Consider the following 20,088-nt stretch of genomic DNA (forward strand, 5'->3'; position numbering starts at 1 on the left):
CAAATCTCAAACTTTGAAAAAGTAGCGTTATCATCATCACCCATTTTGTCAGATAATTGTTGAAAATCACCATAGTGCTGAATTTGGCACAGTTGTGGTGCTTGTTAATAATAAATTTTACCAGCTGGAACTATATAATTAAAAACCTTTTTGTAAATGAAACCCCTGAGGCTGTGTGCATGTTGGAGCAATGAGTCCTGAATCGTGTGATATGAAGGGCCTGTTCTTTCCTCATGAGTCCACCATCTATTTTGCCTGTGGGGACAGTCATTCATGGATGTGATGGGCCCTTAACATACGTTCTTGATGAATGTCCTGCAACTTTCCTGTGGAAACAGAAACACAGTCTGAGCCAAACAACGTCTGAGCTTACTATGGCTCTGTTTACTCATCAGTCCTGTCTCCCCAAAGTGTGCTTTATATATACACAATGGCAGTACCTGAATCCTGATACTTTTAGTAATCCTAGTATTACTGTCGCTAAAATTTAGTTCATTAAGTTTAGTCCAGCAAGTTGTTTTTAGTCTCTGTACTAACCCAGCAAAGCTGCACTTTGTATAAAACTGAAATATACATCACTCTCACTAATGAAGTGAGATATGAAGAATGTTATGGCTACAGCTAATTATTTTCATCAGTGTAATATCAGCAATATATTTTTCCTAATTGTTTAGTCATTTAAATGTCAAATTGCTGAATATTTATAGCATAATCTGGCTTGCATGCTGCCAACTAAGCATGTAAGTTGTAAATTTGTGTGTTTAACTACGGACTCCACACCACGTTCAACTCCTTCTGCTACCCAACTCGTGCAGAGCTGCAGGTCACAGAAAAGACTTCATGAGTAGAAGTCTTGTTTTGAGTGTGCTGATTTGTGCACCAGCAAAAGCAGTGAGATGTCACCAGAAGAGAATTCACCTTTTATGTATCCTGGCAATCGCCCAGCAGGACTTTTGTGACATAGAGAGGTTTCATCAAACTGTTTAGCATTTTGTTTTATGTGAGCAGCCGTACAGTCTTAAAACCTCATCAGCAGCCAATTAAGCACAGCTCATGAGTGTGCCACTTATCCTCATCACCGCTTTGTGTTGTTTTTCTGCCCCACTGTTTGTTAGCTCTGCACCACCTATTACCATCATTTCACTTGACATTATTCAGCCTTTTTACGATGCAAATACTGTATATTTAGGCAGAGAATTAGCAGGGTGCTCGGTTGCTAATGGCTGCTCTGTATGAGAAGCTGTTGAGGCCCATGGAACTAATTGACACCCCCAAAGGCTGGGAAAACTTTGGGGCAGCTGCTCCCTGTCATTATCACTACACTTACTTTGGAGGCCACAGCAATTAAGACCCTAATGATGGTGAGCCCAGTAACGCTGATAACTGGCCTAGACTATTAATGAGTAACTTGGTCTGCACTGCTTGTCCCAGACACTTGTGGAATGTGCTGATGATGAAACAGGCCAGTGTTTGTGGAGGGATTTGGAGGAGTAGGGTGGCTGATGTCTTATATCCACTTGTATTTTGTATTTCCAAGTTTGCCTTGCTGTACCTCATATTTTAAGGAACCATCATGCAATATCTGTCATCACTGAATGACTTTTATGGCTTTCTCTTCAGAGATATTGGGTAACAATGTCAATTACGTTCTACATGGTTGGCCAGTGTGTGTAACAGTCTGTACAACATTTTGGCTCAATCTGAACTTTGAAGTATGATGGTGTTTATTGATGGTGTCATTGTCCACTGACTGATATGGCCACAACATGCAGTCAGGTGCAAACAACAAACAGTACTTCATATCTAAATACACTAATCTACTCTGCATTTCTTTTAACTAAAGTGCTGTTAATAGCAGTGATTACAGTTGTCATAACTGGAATAAAAGAAAAAAACAGTGCATTTCTGGATGTTAACGGTCTACTAAAAGATCTAAGTTCTGATTTTACTTTCAAAGCTATTTGCACCACCAAACGTTTTGCGTGTTGTGAGTTAAGGAACAGGCAGTTTTGTTTTGGGTATAGACTTTTTCTGTGTTCTATATTTAAGATGGCTTATGTCAGTGTCTGCAAGTGCACCTGTTTTATTTATTGTGCTAATGTCAGCTGAAATAAATACTCATTTTCTCAGTGAGAATAGTTTGTCACAGCAGGTCATTGTATGTGGGTTTGCATTGTGCAAGTGTTGATGTGATTGTGAACCTCGTCACTGTACACGACATGTCTCAACATACGGTTTCTAACAGACAAACTTACCAAGTCTGACTGGTGACTGAATTAGCAGTTATTATTATATTGAAAACAACTGTCAGTGCTTTGAAAAACTGGTGTACACTGTGCTCCTTTTGATGCAGAAGTATTTTAGAAGCGTGCGTAAATGTTGATTTAGTTGAGTCTAGATGTTCAGTGAAGGTGGCAAATATTGCTTGAGACGTTGCTTCCAAAGCATTTAAAGATCTATTGAGAAAATACCTAAAAGGCTCTGTTTTTGCGGTCATCAGTTTTGTGTTTTGCAACCCTTCTGATCACTTTAGAGGAACTTGCTGAATAGGAACATTATCTTGTCTGGAAAACAGTGTACACAAACATGACTAGATAAACTTTGACTTAAGTGACTTATACATAGGGATGCCAAAAACAACCTCAACTTCAAAAGATGTAGCGAATCATGAAATTGTTAAAGTCAAGTAGCTTGGAGTTGGAAACCCTAATCATTAACAGGTCCACAGAGATTCTGGGTTTTAGCAAATGGTATTTGATCATCTGGATCCGCATTTTGTATGTCTCCACAGATGACAGTCTCACGGGATTCTGGAGAAAATCTACATGCCGCAGACAATAGTGTACAACATGCAGTCATCACCAATTATAATTCTGCAGCATATAATATTTTAAAATGTACCATTCTTGCCATAATTGAAGATACACATGTTGGATCTGTTACTTGTATGTCCTGTCATGTTTCTGTCTAGATTTGTAATAAATAAAAGTAATTGGTAAAAGCTTAACAGAATCCTGAGGGACATCATACAACATTATAGCTGAATTTCAATAGTTAATTTGTTCCATATGGAAAAATGAGAACAGCAACTATTCCATGCCTGTTATTACAATATGATTTGTTTTTCCTTAATACTGCATTAATGCTAACTCTAAAAAGTACAAGACAATAGAACAGTCACAACTCCTCACATGGTTTTTACATTTTACATCCTCACATGGACTTTGTGGAAAGTAGAATCTGTAAATTTTCACCCAACCCTAGCTATACGAATATAAAATATGTCATCTGAACAGTTACACAGCTTTATTTTTATAGCCTGTTCTCATGTACATGTTGTAAGGGCTGCCGTACTACACCACTGCATGTCATACTATGCCACTGTATATGTTGCAATTTACTATATATAATGCATTGTAATGGTCACAGTGCAGCTCCTTGTGCACTGTGCTTGCATGACTTTTTGTTAGTGTTTGTTTTCCTTGTCTCAGAAGAGCATTTAATCAAACTCTTGGGCTTTGCTGGCACTTCACCATTGTTAGCCATGTGTCTTTGATTTCAGATTCCTCCCTTTCCTGTTTGTTATTGTTACTCTATCCATGTTGAGGGGACTTAGGCCAGTGAAAGTGATGTGTTGCTGAGATGAAAGGTGCCCTATGCAAAATTTTATGGTTTTCACCTACTGATGCAATATTAAGCTTGGCCAACAAGCTATGCACATGATTATATCACACGATATACTGTTATATATTGTTAAATTTCATTTTTCTTGTCTCCTCTTTTTGTTTTTTTCCCTTTTCCTCCTCTCCCAGAGTTTTGACCAGTGTGCATTAACCTCATCACTCAATGGCGCTGACAGTGAACCTGACTGGTCCTTCACCATGGGGCTTCAGAATATTTGGAGGAAGGGACTTCAAGAAGGCCATAACTGTGTCAAAGGTACTCATCAACAGCCACCTTGTTGCTGGACCTCCTCACACCTTCTCAATCCATATTCCCTGTTTTTGTCAAAACATGACCTGGCTTGTCATGCAAAGTCAACTTCCTTCTCTCTGATTCTTTGTTTCTGTTCATGGGCTGCTGCATGCCTATTTCCTTGACTACTGAACCCGTTAGAATGGGATGGAAGTAGATTACATTAGAAGGAAACCACTTACAGTTACAGTGGAAGTTGTGGTGGAAGAGGAGGGGTTCCTGATGCCAGAGTGCACTAAGTGATGCAAACATGACCATATGCATCAGTAAGCTTGTACTTTGGCATATGTATATATGTTGTTTTACTGGCGATTTTTTTTTTTTTTTTTTTTTTTTAATTTATTTATTTTAAACAATTTGTTTTATGTGTAATAGAAATTAAAACATTTTCACTGTGCAGATGGTACACAGTAATCACCAAACCTGGATTATACTAACATCTGCATGTCCTGATTCTTTATCATCACCACTGCTTATACTCTTCCAGTGAACCTTCACCAGTAACTTGTTAGACTGTAAGGCATAAATTATGCTAAAAACAATCTGAATTTCAAACTTCTTTAAATTCAGAAGCCTTTGTTTCATTTGTTAGAAAACAGGCCCCTCATTTAGAATTAGCTTTAGGTCTGATATTGCTGCTAACCACACAAGCATTTTTGCTTGTCTGCCCCTTCACAGAATCTGTTTGATATTTCGGGGATTCCTGCTGAGAGTGATCCTTCGTCACTGAAATTGGTTTGCACAGCCCACTTTGACAAATTGCTTGTCTCACTCACGCAATCCCTCCCCTCCTGTCCTCTGTATTTGGAGTGGCTGGGGGCTCAGAACAGAGATGACGCTGACGCCCTCTTTCATTGTTGTTGACCTAAAAGATAGCTTGTCCCTATTTATTTCAGGCACAGATGCTGAAAAAGAACCCCCAACAGCTCTTAGTTTATGTGAAACCAGGCGTGTCCTGATCAAAAAAGGCATGCACTACCACAGCAATGCTTAATTGCAACTTGAGTGGCCCCACAGACATAGCAGCTCTGCCCTCTTGCTTGGCAAGCAGCCCTTTGACTGTCACTATTGTGACTTTCATCCTTAATAATTTGTTCTGTATTTGATTTGTAAAAGTGAGGCAAGCACTCCTGTGGTAAATTTCATAGTTAAGGCGGAGCAGTCGCAGCATCAACCTCCTCATTTTTTTGCTTTATTTTAGCCTGTGTGTTTGGGTGTATATGCCTGGGCTACAGGAACCAAGATGAGAGTTGTGGCTTGGGCATCATGTTTCGGCCCATTAGTGTAGAAATCCCTGATGTGGTGGTATAGCATTGGATATGACGTGGTGAGGCTTGTTGCAAAGGTCAGACCCAGTTGAATCATCAAGTAGTGCCACACTAATGACTTCTCCCAGTGGGTGTCACGAACCTGTTCTCTGTTGACCAGTATTGTCTCATTCCATGTGTGTGAAATCTTGTGTATGTTGGCATTCACTTAGTGTTTACTTGGTGAGTGTAGCTACGGTATCACACAACTTGTTTTCACCTTTACTCACAAGTAAATGTTATTACATTTACTCATCGACTGAGTAAATGTTTTCGTACTTACTCATTAATTGATGTTTAGTCACATTGTCCACACTAATTATAATATACCAAACTGTCTACGCTGTCTTGCTTATAATTGCTATGTGTATCATCCATAAAGTGTTTTCAGACCAATTTGGTTCAGTGGGACCTAACTGGACCTCATTCCTCTATTTACCAGGTAAATGGAGGTAGCAAGGCAGAGCAGGCCGACCTTCAACCAGGTGACATAATCATGGAAATCAATGGGGAAAACACAACTGACATGCTGAATGTGGAAGCCCAGAACAAGATCAAAAACTCCAAGACTCATCTGCAGCTGGTGGTAGAAAGGTACACAGACATATAAATGTTCTATAAGACATAACTTATAGTTGTGTTCTGTATATCTTATATAGACTGAATTTCTAAACATAATCTATATACGTATACTGTCCCATGCAACCTTCTGCAGCTTAGCTTCCCATATGACTCTTTAAATGTCCCTAATTTTCTCAGTTTTTGCCAAGACCACAGTCTCAACAGATTCCATCTTTCTTAACACTGTTTTTAACTTTATCATGCGAGCAATGTACAAACAAAACAAGTGATTGTAATCAGGGGAAATACCAGCATGTATGAGAGCCACACTGTTTCCTTCCCTGGTTTTTCTTAATAAATCCTCTTTTTAGATTTGCCAAAGCATTTTTGGATGACAGGCTACATTTTCCTCCATGCCAGAATTGCTCTTGGCTGCTCTTGCTTTGATTGAAGGTCCTCCCTAAATTCTCGTTTCTGGTCACTATTGCCCTTGTCATTTTTTTTTTTTTTTTTTTGTATATATTTCTTACTGCATATAGGCATACACACAAACAGGCACACACTCTCTCACACACATACACTTTCACATACTTCCTTTCTGGATGTCCTATGTCCATGTGAGTGAATTTTTCCCTGTTGACCTCATGTCTCCTACCAAGCCAGAAACAACACCATTACTCCTTGCCTTCTCAGGACAATGCCACTGTGTAGCTTTGCCATGTCTTTAATCCCTCTCTGTTAACAGTCAGTGGTTTTCAGCACCAAGACTCCTATGCACCTCAGACTCCTAATGCCACTCATCAAGCATATTATGTATTTTCATGTTTTCATACACAAGCTGTAAGGAGCTGTGTAACTGAGTGGCACAATCTGTAATGTTTGTTCTTTACTGAGTTAAGAGCACTCGCCTTTTCCAGTTTCTTGTCAGCAGTTTATCACCATCAATCTGATGTTTCAGCTGTCCATCTTCAGATTTTGCTCCTTTTACAGCACTTTATATGAATTTTATTAATAAATGAAAAGCTATTCATGTACCTCATAGTAAAATCATCCCCTGTGTATTTTAGTCCCTAAAACCTTTGCACAGTACTGTGTTTAATGATTATCATATACAACATTAAATAGAATATAAACTAAAAACATAATGGAAAAATGAACATTTATAAAATATATCTATTGTCAGAGGAGATGCCTCTCCAGACTCAGAGGAGAATCATCTTACAGAGTGGAGGAATTTGGCTGGAAAGGTTTCCTGAAGTGTTCTTTGTCACAACAGAGCTGAAGAAGTCTTGCTGCAATTACTTTGCTGTTGGACCAGTAGATTATGAAGGAGATGTGTCTTTTCTGTGATGTTCAAGCAACAATTTGTGAAGTATCTTATCTAGCCAAAGTGAAAGTCTATGGAGAGATCAATATCCAGAGCCAGCCTCCCTGATTAGTTAGTTCAGTTTACTGCCATCACTAGCTCAGATCTTGCTTCTCTAGCAAGTATCAGTAAACTGTTGTTGGAAATCCAGGCTGTTGTGGAGGCATCCACCTGCATTTTTCTCTCTTAGCAGGACAACTTGAATTGTGTTAGACACTGGGTTAAAATGTGTTGTAGCTAAAACTGTTGACTTCCAAAATTACTTAGTGATGTTTCTGATCATATTCATGGTTTTGGTTTATTTTTTTCTTAATCAGAAATTTTCTGAGATTTCTTTTTTTTGTCAGTTTTATTTAGGTGCAGTTCTTGTATGCATGTTTGTGTTTGGACAAGAGTGTACTTGACCAGATGTTTAAAAAAAAAAAAGAAACAGCTGATTTCTAGAAAACATTATTTCTACAAGTAACATAGATTTAGTCATTGTGCCAGCATTTCCAGCAACTTGAATATTGTACCAGCACTATGATCATGTTTTTCAATATTCAGTCTAATAAAGCTTGTCTATTAAGGATGTAAAAAAGTTCATCCTAGATACTGGTCACAGCTTAATACAAAGTATGGTTAGCTGTTGTTTATTTGAATCCTGTTCAAATCCTGAACTTTGGTTAGTATTAGCTGTTTTAATATTTCAGTTCTCAGCATGATGGCGGCAGTGCATACTTGGAAGCATCTGCCTAAGATATGGAGGTTAACTCCAGGTTGCCTTCATGACAGCTATGGACAGCTAGTATCAGCAAAGGGTGCTAATTAATACCAATTTTGTAGTCATAGTGAACATTTTCATGAGAGTTCATCTGCAATAGGCACTAATTTGATCACTGAGAGACCTCTTCTAGTGTTCTGATGTCCATGGTAAAAAATGAAAGTATTAAAACGCAGGATGAGCATTTTTCATATGTGTCACTAATTCAACGCAATGGCTTTTTCAGGCCTGCAACATTATCTCTCCTACAGGAAGAAATGTCTTGCTGCTGCAATATTAGCTTTCATTTTCTTGCCATCTCTCTCCTGCACAGAGTACACGGAGCCCAGGCCACGAGAGGTGTGTTTCTGGGTGATTTACCACAGGCATCCAGGCTTTCCTGTGTGCCTCATTACTCCAGGCTCAACCAAGAGCCAGCCAGCCTCTGGTCTTGCAGCCAGGGGGGCACTGTGTGTTTGTTTTGGCGCTCATGCTGCCCATATTTTTCCCCTTAAAAAATCCAGTGATGGAATTGCTTATAAAACGTGTTCCCATTTAAGAATGTTAAGAAAATGTGGCTACTTGAAGTTGAGATTTTCAAAAGGGGACCAGTCTGCAGTACTTGTTTTCTGTGGTGATTTATGGGAACATATCAATGGTTTCTTCCTAGAATATTAGCAAAAGGGATTTCAAAAAAAGATTTTTTTATTACTAGCCTGGTGTTCTCTGAGACTTATGTCCCTTTTAGAAAATGAGTTTTGTTTTACAATTAGTATTTTCATTGCTTGTTTAATATAAACTAAATATTTTTTGTTTTTAAAGCAATGATGGTGTTAACAATTATCACAGGAATGAATTGTTCAATTCATTGTCAGTTGAACTCTGTGGTTTTCTGTCATTCAAGACCCAAACCTCCCAGTCCTGGACAGACCAATGGAACCAGCACACCTGAACAGCTCACTGGACGCTTCCAAGTCAGTGCCACAGGCCCACAGAGGCTTTAATTTGTCTATGGTTTGTCTCAATTATAGGATGGCAAATTTATATCAACAACTAGACTCCATCTGTTTTTGCTCTACAATAATGCTCAGAAGCCTGTTTTATTTGGATAATGGGATGTTTTGACTACATGCGGTATGCTGCTTCATTTCTGCTAATGCTGCCTCACACATCTGTTTATTTCACTGTCCTTGAGATGGAAGCAGTGCAAGACATTCTAGCGATTTACTTTGAAATCCTGTGTTTTATTGAGATGTTGAAGATGGGTCCCTGTAGAGCACATGGCGATACTGAATACAAAGTGTGTAGACCTGTTTTACAGCATTTACTTCTTTACTGTGCTGTACTTGTGTGTCCTGTGATTGTTGTGGGTGTTCATTATTCTTTTTTTTTTTTTCTTCTTCTTCTTCATCATCTAAGACCATGTTAGATTCAGTGGATACTATTGCAGTGACATTCCCTTGACATGTTTTTCAGGAGGCATTAATAGTGAGTCGTGATGAGAACCAGAACTACAGAGAGTACACCATCTCCAGCCCTGCATCGCTGTCACCTGGACCATACTCACTGGGCCCTCCTGCAAGCCCGGATGGGAAGAAAGAGGTGATCACACCTACGATCAATAAGAGGTACAGTAGCTCCCCTGACCTGCTGTTTTTGACATTATTGAAAAGCATTGCAATGTGGAAACATGCTTCTTTATTTTTGTTCAGGTAGAAATCAGATAGCTCAACATTTTAGCTGGACATTTAGGACTTTTTTTTTTTTTTTTTTTTTTTATCTCTTCTGACAAAAGGCTGCAACAAGTCAATAGCTATGGTAATAAAAGACAGAAAGTGGAGCCATGGGATTGTACTATAATAACAAAGGAAATGCACAGGATATCACATTCCACCAATTGCATTCACTATAACAAAAGGCAGAATGGCAACCATTCACCATGCTTTCTCTGCACGTGGACATTTGACTCTGCTGATATCTTTTAGTGGGTCACATTCATACCCAGATTTTCTCCCTTGCCCTGACTGACGAAGCTTATTGCCCTGCAATTTGGGTTAATTTAGCAAATGGCACTGGTGCTACAATCATTGTAATTTCAGTATTACTATTAGTCAGTCTGGGTTAACGTATTTGCCGCATTGTCTAGAGTAGCCACATTAACCTAATGCATATGTGTAAAGATATGAAAAGAATAGCTACTATAATACAGCCCAAAATTATACATATTTATTGTTGGCTCTCTGTTGTCCTTCTGCTGTAGTGTCCAGCTGCGCCCATGGTCACCAGAAGACAGGAGTCAAAGGCTGTCCAGACCACTGTCACAGGTTGGTTTCAGCCAAATCCTATTTGTTTAACTTTTCTGTAACTACTAGTTTCAAAGCAGGTTTTCAGCTGTCTTACATCAAGAGTTATCCACAATGGGCTTACTTGATAACTGTCTAGCCTGCAAAAAGAAAAATAGCTGAAGATTCAAGCTATAAAATGTCTTTAATTAGATGAGGACCATTGATTCTTAGTGAGTGTGAAATTACTGTCTTTTCCAACCAGAAAAAAGTGGTTTTGTGTTTATGTTTAAATATTGTCTCACACAAAAGTTTTATAAATGTACATATAAAGCTTTTGTCTTTTACATATTTAGTCATTTCGATGATTATCTAATTGCACGGTGCTGGTAGTAGTTTGGATCCTGTAGTTACAGTATGCTGAACAAATGCAAATATCTTCACCAAATCAGTCTGCAATTTATGTGTATCTGCAGGATTTTGCTCAAGTTTGCACAGACAGTACAATGGAAAGTGTTTATCCTCTTTAAAAGACGGATTTATTTTTGACTGCACTGACCCAGTCTGTAAGAATAACACATGACTTTTTAGCCTTTCCTCTGAAATTGGTAGTTTCTGGTGCCACAGAGAATGCCCTACAAAAGGTTTGGAGTCCAGTGTACTGTAAGTGGACTTCACAGTAAAGGCAGGATACAGACAGGGCTTGACATTTTTATAGCAGGGAGTGCATAAAGTAAAAAGGTCAGTCTTTGAAAACATCTGACGTTAAACTGAACAACAGTCTGGAGCTGTTTCATTCAGAGTCTGCTCCAAAGAGTAAAAAACATGATTACGTTTTGTCTTAACAATGGCCTTAACCTTTAGTTGTCTGAATGGAGACTCATTAGTCTCGGTAAGCAGTGGAATATGGAAACTGATAAAATACAGACTTGGGGTTATCATGAGACTGCAGCTAAACTATGCAGTGCTTATTTTGCTATTCCAACAGCAAAACCAAGAGGGAGGACATCAGTGAGTTAAAGAGGGAAAATGTTGTGGGAAAGTTCATCATGAGCTATTTCAGCTATGCTTACACATGTTGTCTCAGGCATGAGTCCCACTAAAGACAGAACATGTGAGATGACAGAGCAGGAAAAAACATACAAGACCTTTTGTAATGACAAAAAGAATTCCAGCCATTTATCACTCTGGACATTGCATAAAGTTGGATAAATATGCAGAGGTTTGAACTTCAAAACAGTGGAGCGCTCCTCAAAGAGGCCACTGGCTGAGAAGTTCTATTTTTTTAAATTTTTCTCCAAGTTTGGGATTCCTTCTTCTTTGTGTTGTTTACATGATAAATGCAAATCAGATTCAGTTTGACTCTGTGCTCCAGGCTCTGAAACTGGTGGCTTATATCAGGGTAATTTTTGGTCCGTCTCAAACTAGGAGATAGAGGAACCGATCCAGACAGGATGTAACTGGGTGCCATCAATTATTTATTTACTTTTTGCCATCATCATGATTTTTGACCCATCTTGATCGAAATATAATGAACTGGTCAGTTATACAGTAACTGCCATGAAATCTCACCCCAGCAAAAGTCCTAAGGAAAGCCAGCATCCCTCCTAATAACTAATTTGATGTGACTGCAAAGCCACATGGCATGTTTTCTCCTTCAAAGTTGTTTTAAGGAGGGAGAAAGGGTGCACAGGATGCCAGTGTGTGCAGCCATGAGTCAGCTCTCTGGCTCACTGCTTAGGCGGATTGAACTGACATAAATGTGATGTGTGATGTTCACTTGGCCGACTGACGCCTTGGGCAGACACTAGGCTGGGCTGGAGATGATGGAGCTGTTGAGTATCTAGTGCTTACACTTAGAAGTGAATAAGCCATTCTGTGCCAGGAATTCCTTTTGACTGAAAAGATATTATAAATAAAACCTTTTTTTTTTTTTTTTTGTCAGCAATGGTATTAATCTGGTCTGTGAAAACAGTTGCATAATGTCTTCTGTAGATTTAGAGGAAGGTTTTTAAAGTCTGAGAAAATAACCCTGATTATGTCATTAGGATTATTTTGAATTGGTCTTGAATTCAACCCACAACTTTGTAACAGACGCTCTTTTGAATTTGAAGGTTTCGGACCTGAGCATTTACCAGGCACAAGCAGTCTAACAAAAGACGCTTTTGAGCAGCATTATTAAAAATGTTGGGTTCAGTTTTCTGTTAGCTAAATTTAGGATATTATGGCCTTTGCTGTTTAATTTTGTAGCTTAAAAGGCATTTAATATTTAAAATTACATTTGTCACATCTAGTCTTTTGGACAAGTTGTGTAAGCTCTGTTCAGCTTATGTATATTGTATTTTAGCTTTATCAATAACTCATTACTCACTGAAGACATTGCAAGGTTCTGGAAAATACAAGTGACGTTTTCAGCATCAATCCAACACTGCATTTAAAAACCCAATGTGGAATTATAATAAGGCTGTGGCCAGCAAATCATGGTGGTGTAAATTTCTTATTGGCCTCTGAAAAAACCACTTGAGGAGCTGTGTTGTGGCAGAGATCTCAATCAGTGAGACCTTAGGAATTAGCCCACTCTTCCCATGACTGTGTGTCTAAGATGGTTTGTGGTATTTATGGAGTCGCCCTTTCTCCCATTCTCCTCACCATTTTTAATTTGCCCATTTTTTAAAATTAATTTATTTTTTTTATTGGAATCGGCGTCATCTTGTATCCTCTGGGATGTATTGCATTCCTTCTATCTCCCTCTACTGCAGGCTTTAAGATTACTGTAATCTGAGATATTTAATCACTACATGGTCTCCACTTTTTGAATTTTTCTGGTCTTAAAGCTGGTTTGAATTGCTTGTCTGTGCCTGATAACCTCTATCTTTAGTCATCCAGCCCAGATGATAGGAGTATTCAGCTGACACCTTCCTCCAAGTGATGTCTAGCTTTAAACTGATGATGAGGCTCCTGCAATAGAGCCGCAGTAAGTGGCCTACCATGGACACCCCGTGTGTTAAGCTGCTTGGGCTGGTTGAAACACAGTAGCACAGAGAATGAGATGTGGAGCTTCATGACAAGGGCCTCTGTCCAGCCTGAGAGGTGCAGAGTGCTGCTGTATCAGGTGATCAGCTTCTCTGAAAAGCTCCTAAAAGGCTTTTCCACCACTGCTTTGGCTCCCTGGGTGAGGAGAGTGGGATGCGCAATAGGATCCCTCATTTTCCAAAGTGTTGGATATCATGAGAAAAAGCCACTATACAATAGTGGCTGTGAAGGCAGGCTGTGGAAGGCTGGTGCTCTTTTTTTTTTCCCCCCTCGTGTCACAAGACATGTCGTTGTGTGACGGTAGCTGGAGGGAGAGGGAAGGGTGGGGGATACCAGGGAGTCTGCTGACATTCACAAACTGTACTTAAGCCTTCACACCACTTTGCACAGCACAGAGCTCAGCTGCTCATAATCAACAATCAATCATTAATCCACACTGTCTTTAACATCACCAGGCAGAACATGTGCAAAGCTTAGAATTGCATATTTTAGAATGGACACTGCATTTTATGACTTTCATCTAAAAATAAATCAATGACTTGAATGTACTTCTCACCATTCAGATTTTAGTCTAGAAAATCACAAAATCAAGAATCGGTGGCTTTATCATTTCAAGAAAAACTAATTAAAAATATATAGCCACTGACATGCATTAGGAACCCATGTAGGAATAAATGAGTAAACATATTTCCATTAGTACACCTTATTAGGAGTAATACTGTAACCAGTACTTTGTCATGGTGGTGAGCTAGTAGACACTAAATCTCATGAACACCACCAGTCACAGCATGACACAAACAGAGCAAAGGCACATCTATATTCCTGAAACCTGGGCATGAGATTGTATCAGAACTGGCCAGCTATTGTCATGATTCAGAGCATCTGTTTATGTCATTAAGTAACCACAACAGGATCTCTTTTGCAGCGAGCAGGGGCCAAAACCAAACTGCTTTTCACAAGACATGACCCGTCACTGCGCCATTAGGACCAGGCTCCATGTCTGGGTTTTCAATCAGTACTGTGAAGTTCTTGAGGGTTGCCTTAGCGGGCAGTCTGATATGTGATGGTTTGAGGAGGTTGCTTTTTAAATATCTCTCCTAGTGTAGGTTGGCCAGCTCCTAATGGTTGACATACAGACCAACTTTTCCTCTCAAAGCTAAATTGGGTGGAGTGACTTGGCTGCATGACCCATGTCACTAAGCTTTTTGTCTAGAGAGGGCAGGATAAGTATAGTCATAGATCCTTTGTTCAACAGGACACCCTGCACCCCAGCTGCTTTCTTTGTCCTGCTCACCTTAAAGATTGGAACTTTTGTAGATGCAAATACACCTCATTTGTAATTTCTTTCTTTCCAGCACTAAATACAGCATATCTTCTCCTTGACAATGATTTCTTGAGGTCTGACATGAGTGCAGCTCTTGTTTGGTTTGGCAAGCTGGTGCTATGCTAAGCCAAGCCACTGTTGGTGAAGCGGTGCTGACTGTGGACACAGTGGAGGGATGTTTTCTTCCTCTGTTTCTCTGCACAGTGAGCTCTGTGACTGGACAGTGTGAGGCCCTTTCACATGGTCCCATAGCCGTTAAGCTTTGAGTCCATTGTGGCCTCTACGCAGGCAGCATGCCACTCCTCATCCCCACTGATTGATCAGCACGACTGTTTTTCTTTCCCTGGAACTGGAAAAGCAAACTGGAGCATTTATGATTCCCTGTGCTTTCCAGGCCTCCAGGCACACTCTTGAGGACGCTCGGCCCTGCAGGTTTTAGTGGTAAATGCTGGCTGTGAGAGATGGGTCTTTTTACTAGTTGGTGTTGTTTACAAAGGTGGCTGAGCAGTATGTCAACATTCCAACTGTTGTTGTTAAGGGGCCAATGTGCATAACTGGCCCTCAGTGTACTCACGCCAACAAAAACATACATGTCAGCATATATTCCTCTAACTTTACATAGGACAACACCTATCTTTTAGGGAATCAATGATATTGCTGCATTTGTTGGTCATAAATCATAATTGTTAAGGTGGTAAAATAACATACACAGTTAACACTGAAGACTAATTCTGCTACAGAGACCATAAGTGTGTGTCTTGCTGACATTTTAGATGCATTTTAAGCCAGTAACTGAAATTCCTGTTGAAACGAGTAATACTGTACACTCATCATATTGTATTGTACTGAAGGTCATAGTTTTACACTAGTTACTGTAAATCTGTGTGAACCTACCAGATGGTTTCTAATTACCAATGTTGTGATGCTTTTACTCAGTATCATTAAAGGTCTAGCAATTTTTATAAAGGGATGTTCAAGAACAGGCTGCTGAAAGGTCACTTAGGTCACTGCCAGTCTTGATGAGTACCCTTAGTTTTAATTCAGCTTCTTTTGATTAGTAGTGTTTTTTTTTTTTTTTGTTTGTTTTTTGTTTTTTTCTTTTGTAATGCATTTGAAAAGAGGCATTCAGGCTACCATAAATTAAAAGTCCAGCAGTTCTAGTCCAACCATAATGAAATCCAGATGTTTAATGAGCTTGACGTGCTACTTCATTTGAAGGCTTGTAAGGAATTTAATACGGTTGAGAAATGTGTTGCTCATAGCGCCCTTTGTGGGCAAATAAACACTGACTCAAAATCATCCTCAATTGTCTAACTTTTGGTGGCAGTGTGGGTGAGTGCCTCCCTCAGACCACCTACTCCATGATCACATGAAACAAATTTGGGTTGCCTTGAGTTTGGAAAATCTTGTGACATTACCGCCTTTCATTGCAATTCACACATTTAGGTTTATTCCTACTTTCCATGTACTTAGCTTCTTAAATTATGGACACTAAACTGGAACTACAGTAATACTTCAGTGCAGAATAAACTGATTGCTGTCAAATATGTATATGTAAAATATTTGGTGTAGCAAGATCCACCGTTTGGCACTGATACTGACTTAGGATTGGAAACTGGAAAGTATCCTGGCATATTGTCCATACAAATGGATGTTGGGGTGAAGAAACCAATGTGAGCCTCCTGCAACTTCTACAAACATGTGATTTTTACATGAATCATTTCTAACACTTGTCTGAGTCTGACCAAAAGTAAAATCAGAATGTAGCTAGAAATGGACATTTTGCAAAAATAACTAAACTAAACGGGGATTGACATGGCCAATTTGACAGCAGAACTAGTCACCCTTTATAACACTTTGACAAATGTTACATTCTTATTTTTAGATATTTTTTTTTATATCTGAGAATAATTGTTGAACACATTTTTCTGAGCCACCACTTCAGGAAAATAACCAAATGCTGGATTTTATTACAGATTGGACACTGCAGTGTACCTGTTAGTCTTCCTACTGTATAGAAAGCTGAACTTCTGTCTTCCGTTTAGTCAGTTTTGAGGAAGTGAAATAAAGTTTCTAGGAGGACAATGTTAAGTGCCACAGAAACATTTTTTTTGTGGTTTCAGTGCTGGATTTACTTTAATTTTGGGGTAAATCTATATTTCCAAGCGAAGTCTCTGCAGAAAAGATTTTACTCTTTAGTTGTATTACTTATTACAATGAAAACACCATCAGTGTCAGGAGGTTAAATTGTTCTCCAGGATGGTGCTGTTGCCTTTCTGCACATTTTATTTATCTTCTCATCTGTCACTGGTTTGGACATTCTGCCACTGCATGTACTGTAAGTACCTTTTAGAGCTTCCTAACCAGACAGTAGTGGCGTTGAATGTTAGCGTTGTGCATAGTAAATAAACCCATGTGTGAATGAAAACACAAGGGAATTAGGTGAGTTTGAAGACACTGACAATGTGATTACATAATTGTCATTCTAGGCAGCTTCTGTGTTACCTTTTTTAAAAAAAAAAAAAAAAAAAAAAAAAAAAAAATCAGAGGTGCAACAAGTCACCACAATATACATTTAGTGCACATTCTTGCTTCCCTTCATTGTCGCTGAGGGTTCTGAGTGCAAAGTTACAGCCTACAGGGTCATAATAACCATATTATTTAAAATAAAACAGAGTTATCCTTTAAATTCCCACAAGCAGGAAGTTGAAATGAAATATAACTCTATTATAATTGACAGTGGCAGCAGTGCACAGAGTGAAATAATGTTTGCTCACAGTTATCCTGTTGTCTTCATCTCTCGGTCTCCAATCTTGTACACATGGTATATGTCTGTAGCAGGCAGACAGTGTGTGGCCATGGCAAACAAATGGTGGAGGTTTGGGGGGCCTACTTTATCTAAGCCTGTGTGGCATAAATGTGTGTATATATAGAGAACATTTATAGAGGAATAATCGAGCTTACTCTGTGTACTGCTTTATGGTTTGAGTACTATAATATTTGAAAACAATGACTCTAAGGCATGTTCAAAGTTGGACAACAATATCATCTGTACATCTTGTTACACTTAAATGAATTTATTGAATACAGGAAATGACCTTAAGCATCTTTCTTGACAGATGCAGCCAGTTGCTACGGTATTAGCCCTCTGGTGTAGTCACATCATTACTCTCATTCTTTCTATGAAGCGGCTGCAGTGGGATATGAGGCAACAAAAAAAGATAAAGAATGTTAATGACATAAATTCTAATATAAAGCCATGCCCCATGTTCAGTGATGTAGTGTGTTTTTATTCGTTAGAATGTGGACACAGTAATGCACCATCACTTAGACATAATTACAAGGCAGGATCCATCAGTGACAGTGGGTAATAAGTAGGTTAGTGACAGCTGTAGGTCTTTGCTCAGGACCTTCACCAGTGCACATTGCTGGATAGGAAACACACTACACAGTTGTGATTACCCAGCCCAGGATGTCTGGTGTCCCTCGCATCATCGTAGCACTGCAGTCATGTCTGGTGGAGACGGTGAATGAGTGGTTGTAGCTCTGTCTTACAGCAGCAACAACCTTCCCAAAATAAAAGCTCCTGTAGGCATCGCTGTTGTGCGCTGCTGGCCCATGCCCTGTAATTGAAACTGTAGGGTGGTAATGATGATGATGCAGAGTGGCTTGCTTGGAGCCAGACTGAAGGCTCCTTCACTGGCACTGTCCCCAGCGTCTCCTGTGGCCTTGATCTGAAACAGCTGCCCTCACTTCAGTTTGCCATTTCCTGTTTGTGTCTTGAAGTGGCCAATCAAAGCACAGGGTTTGTTGACGTTTTTCTGTCTTTATACCAACATACCATCAGACACATACCAACATACATCAGTCACAATCATGTATTCACTGGAGTCAGAGCTTGCTAAGTTTATGTCACAGATGCTTTTAGAGGAATGAGAAGCATTTTTTTTTTTTTTTTTTTTTTTTTTTTAAAGCTGCTTTTGTAAATGAACTCACTAATGAAGTTTGTGCAAAGTAAAACTTGCAGATTGGCACAGTTATTGAGGTAGGAGACTCCCTTCATTTTTCATTTTGAGAAATGTGGCTTGCCATGGCTTGTTGGGTCACACCTGCTTTACCAGGATAATGTTGTTCCAAAGGGCAGGCACACTGGAAATTGTGCATTTTATGTTTTTTTTTTTTTGTTTGTTTTTTTTTTTTAAAAATCAAGTTTTTAGAAATCAAGCTGAATCCCACTTATAGCACATTTAGCTGGCACATGTACCTTGGTTCTTCTCTCAGTTCATGCTAAGATACACTGTAACCTCCTTAGCCATGCCAGCAGAAAAAACAGCTATACCGAACAAATGGCTGGATGGATTATTCAAATAAATAGAAGACTCCAGAGTTAGTCGTGTCTTGCTGCTGCAGAAAGGCACATCCACATGAAAGTTTGACAATTCAGCATTAAAGCCCTTTCAGATTATAAGCATTTCTCTATAATGCTGAAGAATTCAAGTGCAGAAAAAATATATTTGTATTTTAAACTTTTGCTAGCAGCCAACATCAGCAAACAATCCTTCACTTTTTTTTTTACTATTTCCCAGAATGGTGACCTTTGTCCAGTCAGGCCTTACTTAATCGAATATACAACACAGCAATTGAAAAGTACTAATACAAAAATCTCACATACCCCAAATTTTTCTAACTTTGTCAGAAAATAGTGTGTTTGGTGGACACCGCTGTGCAAACACTCAAAGCAGCAGACCTTTAGGATAGTTATGTTTTTATATTTGCAGCTCTTTGCCAGCACAACATACCATTTACTTGCCTTAATGACCCTCAGTATGTTGACTGTGACCTCCTGACTACAGATCAGATTTTGGCTGATTTTCTCCAGTAGTCATTCCATCTCTCAACTGTGCTTCAACGAAAGAGAAAAAAGTCTTTCATCAGCTTGGCTGTGCTCCTCCCTATGTTTGTTGGTGCATGAGACACAGGGGCATTGTTGGCACTGCCCTGGTGCAGTTTACCAAATGCATTGCAGCTCTGAGATCAACCGTGTGTAATGGTTTGATGGATTACAATGGAATGGTGATGATTTTAGAACAAAGGTGTTTTGGAAAGCCCAGTTAAAGCTACTGCCAGCTGTGCCATGGTTACTGCTGGAAAATTCTGGCATTAGACACTGCAGAATACATGGTGATGTAGGGACTGCTCTTATGGTGCAGACAGTGTTGTTTTTTTTTTTTTTGTTTTTTTTTTGTTTGTTTGTTTTTTTACTTTCTAAGGTCAAGCTCAATCACAGCTGCATAGTCCATGTCACAGAGGAGCACTTGTTTTTCTCTCCCTCCTTCTTCCTTTTGTTTTTCTTTACTTCATTGCATTCCTCTTGAGTCTCATAGATCAGAGTTGGGATTGTATTCCTTAATCCTTTAGCTGTTTGAAAGCATGAAGATCCACATTCAGTGTTGAGACACTTATATAACTTAGGTTTGATGTGCGAATTCCTTTGGACA

General features: G+C 39.2%; 1 protein-coding gene across 1 annotated transcript in view; it reads left to right on the forward strand.

Annotated features, from left to right (window-relative positions):
* Positions 1 to 20,088, forward strand: part of pdlim2 (PDZ and LIM domain 2 (mystique)) — a 31,654-nt gene that overhangs the window by 3,312 nt on the left and 8,254 nt on the right. The window contains exons 2-6 of the mRNA XM_026322332.1: positions 3,813 to 3,939; positions 5,725 to 5,876; positions 8,856 to 8,925; positions 9,428 to 9,579; positions 10,212 to 10,275. Coding sequence (XP_026178117.1) covers positions 3,847 to 3,939; positions 5,725 to 5,876; positions 8,856 to 8,925; positions 9,428 to 9,579; positions 10,212 to 10,275 — 531 coding nt within the window. The 5' untranslated portion in view covers positions 3,813 to 3,846. The remainder of the gene's footprint in view (positions 1 to 3,812; positions 3,940 to 5,724; positions 5,877 to 8,855; positions 8,926 to 9,427; positions 9,580 to 10,211; positions 10,276 to 20,088) is intronic.

Source organism: Mastacembelus armatus, chromosome 9 (assembly GCF_900324485.2).
Source record: "Mastacembelus armatus chromosome 9, fMasArm1.2, whole genome shotgun sequence".
Classification (NCBI taxonomy): Eukaryota; Metazoa; Chordata; class Actinopteri; order Synbranchiformes; family Mastacembelidae; genus Mastacembelus; species Mastacembelus armatus.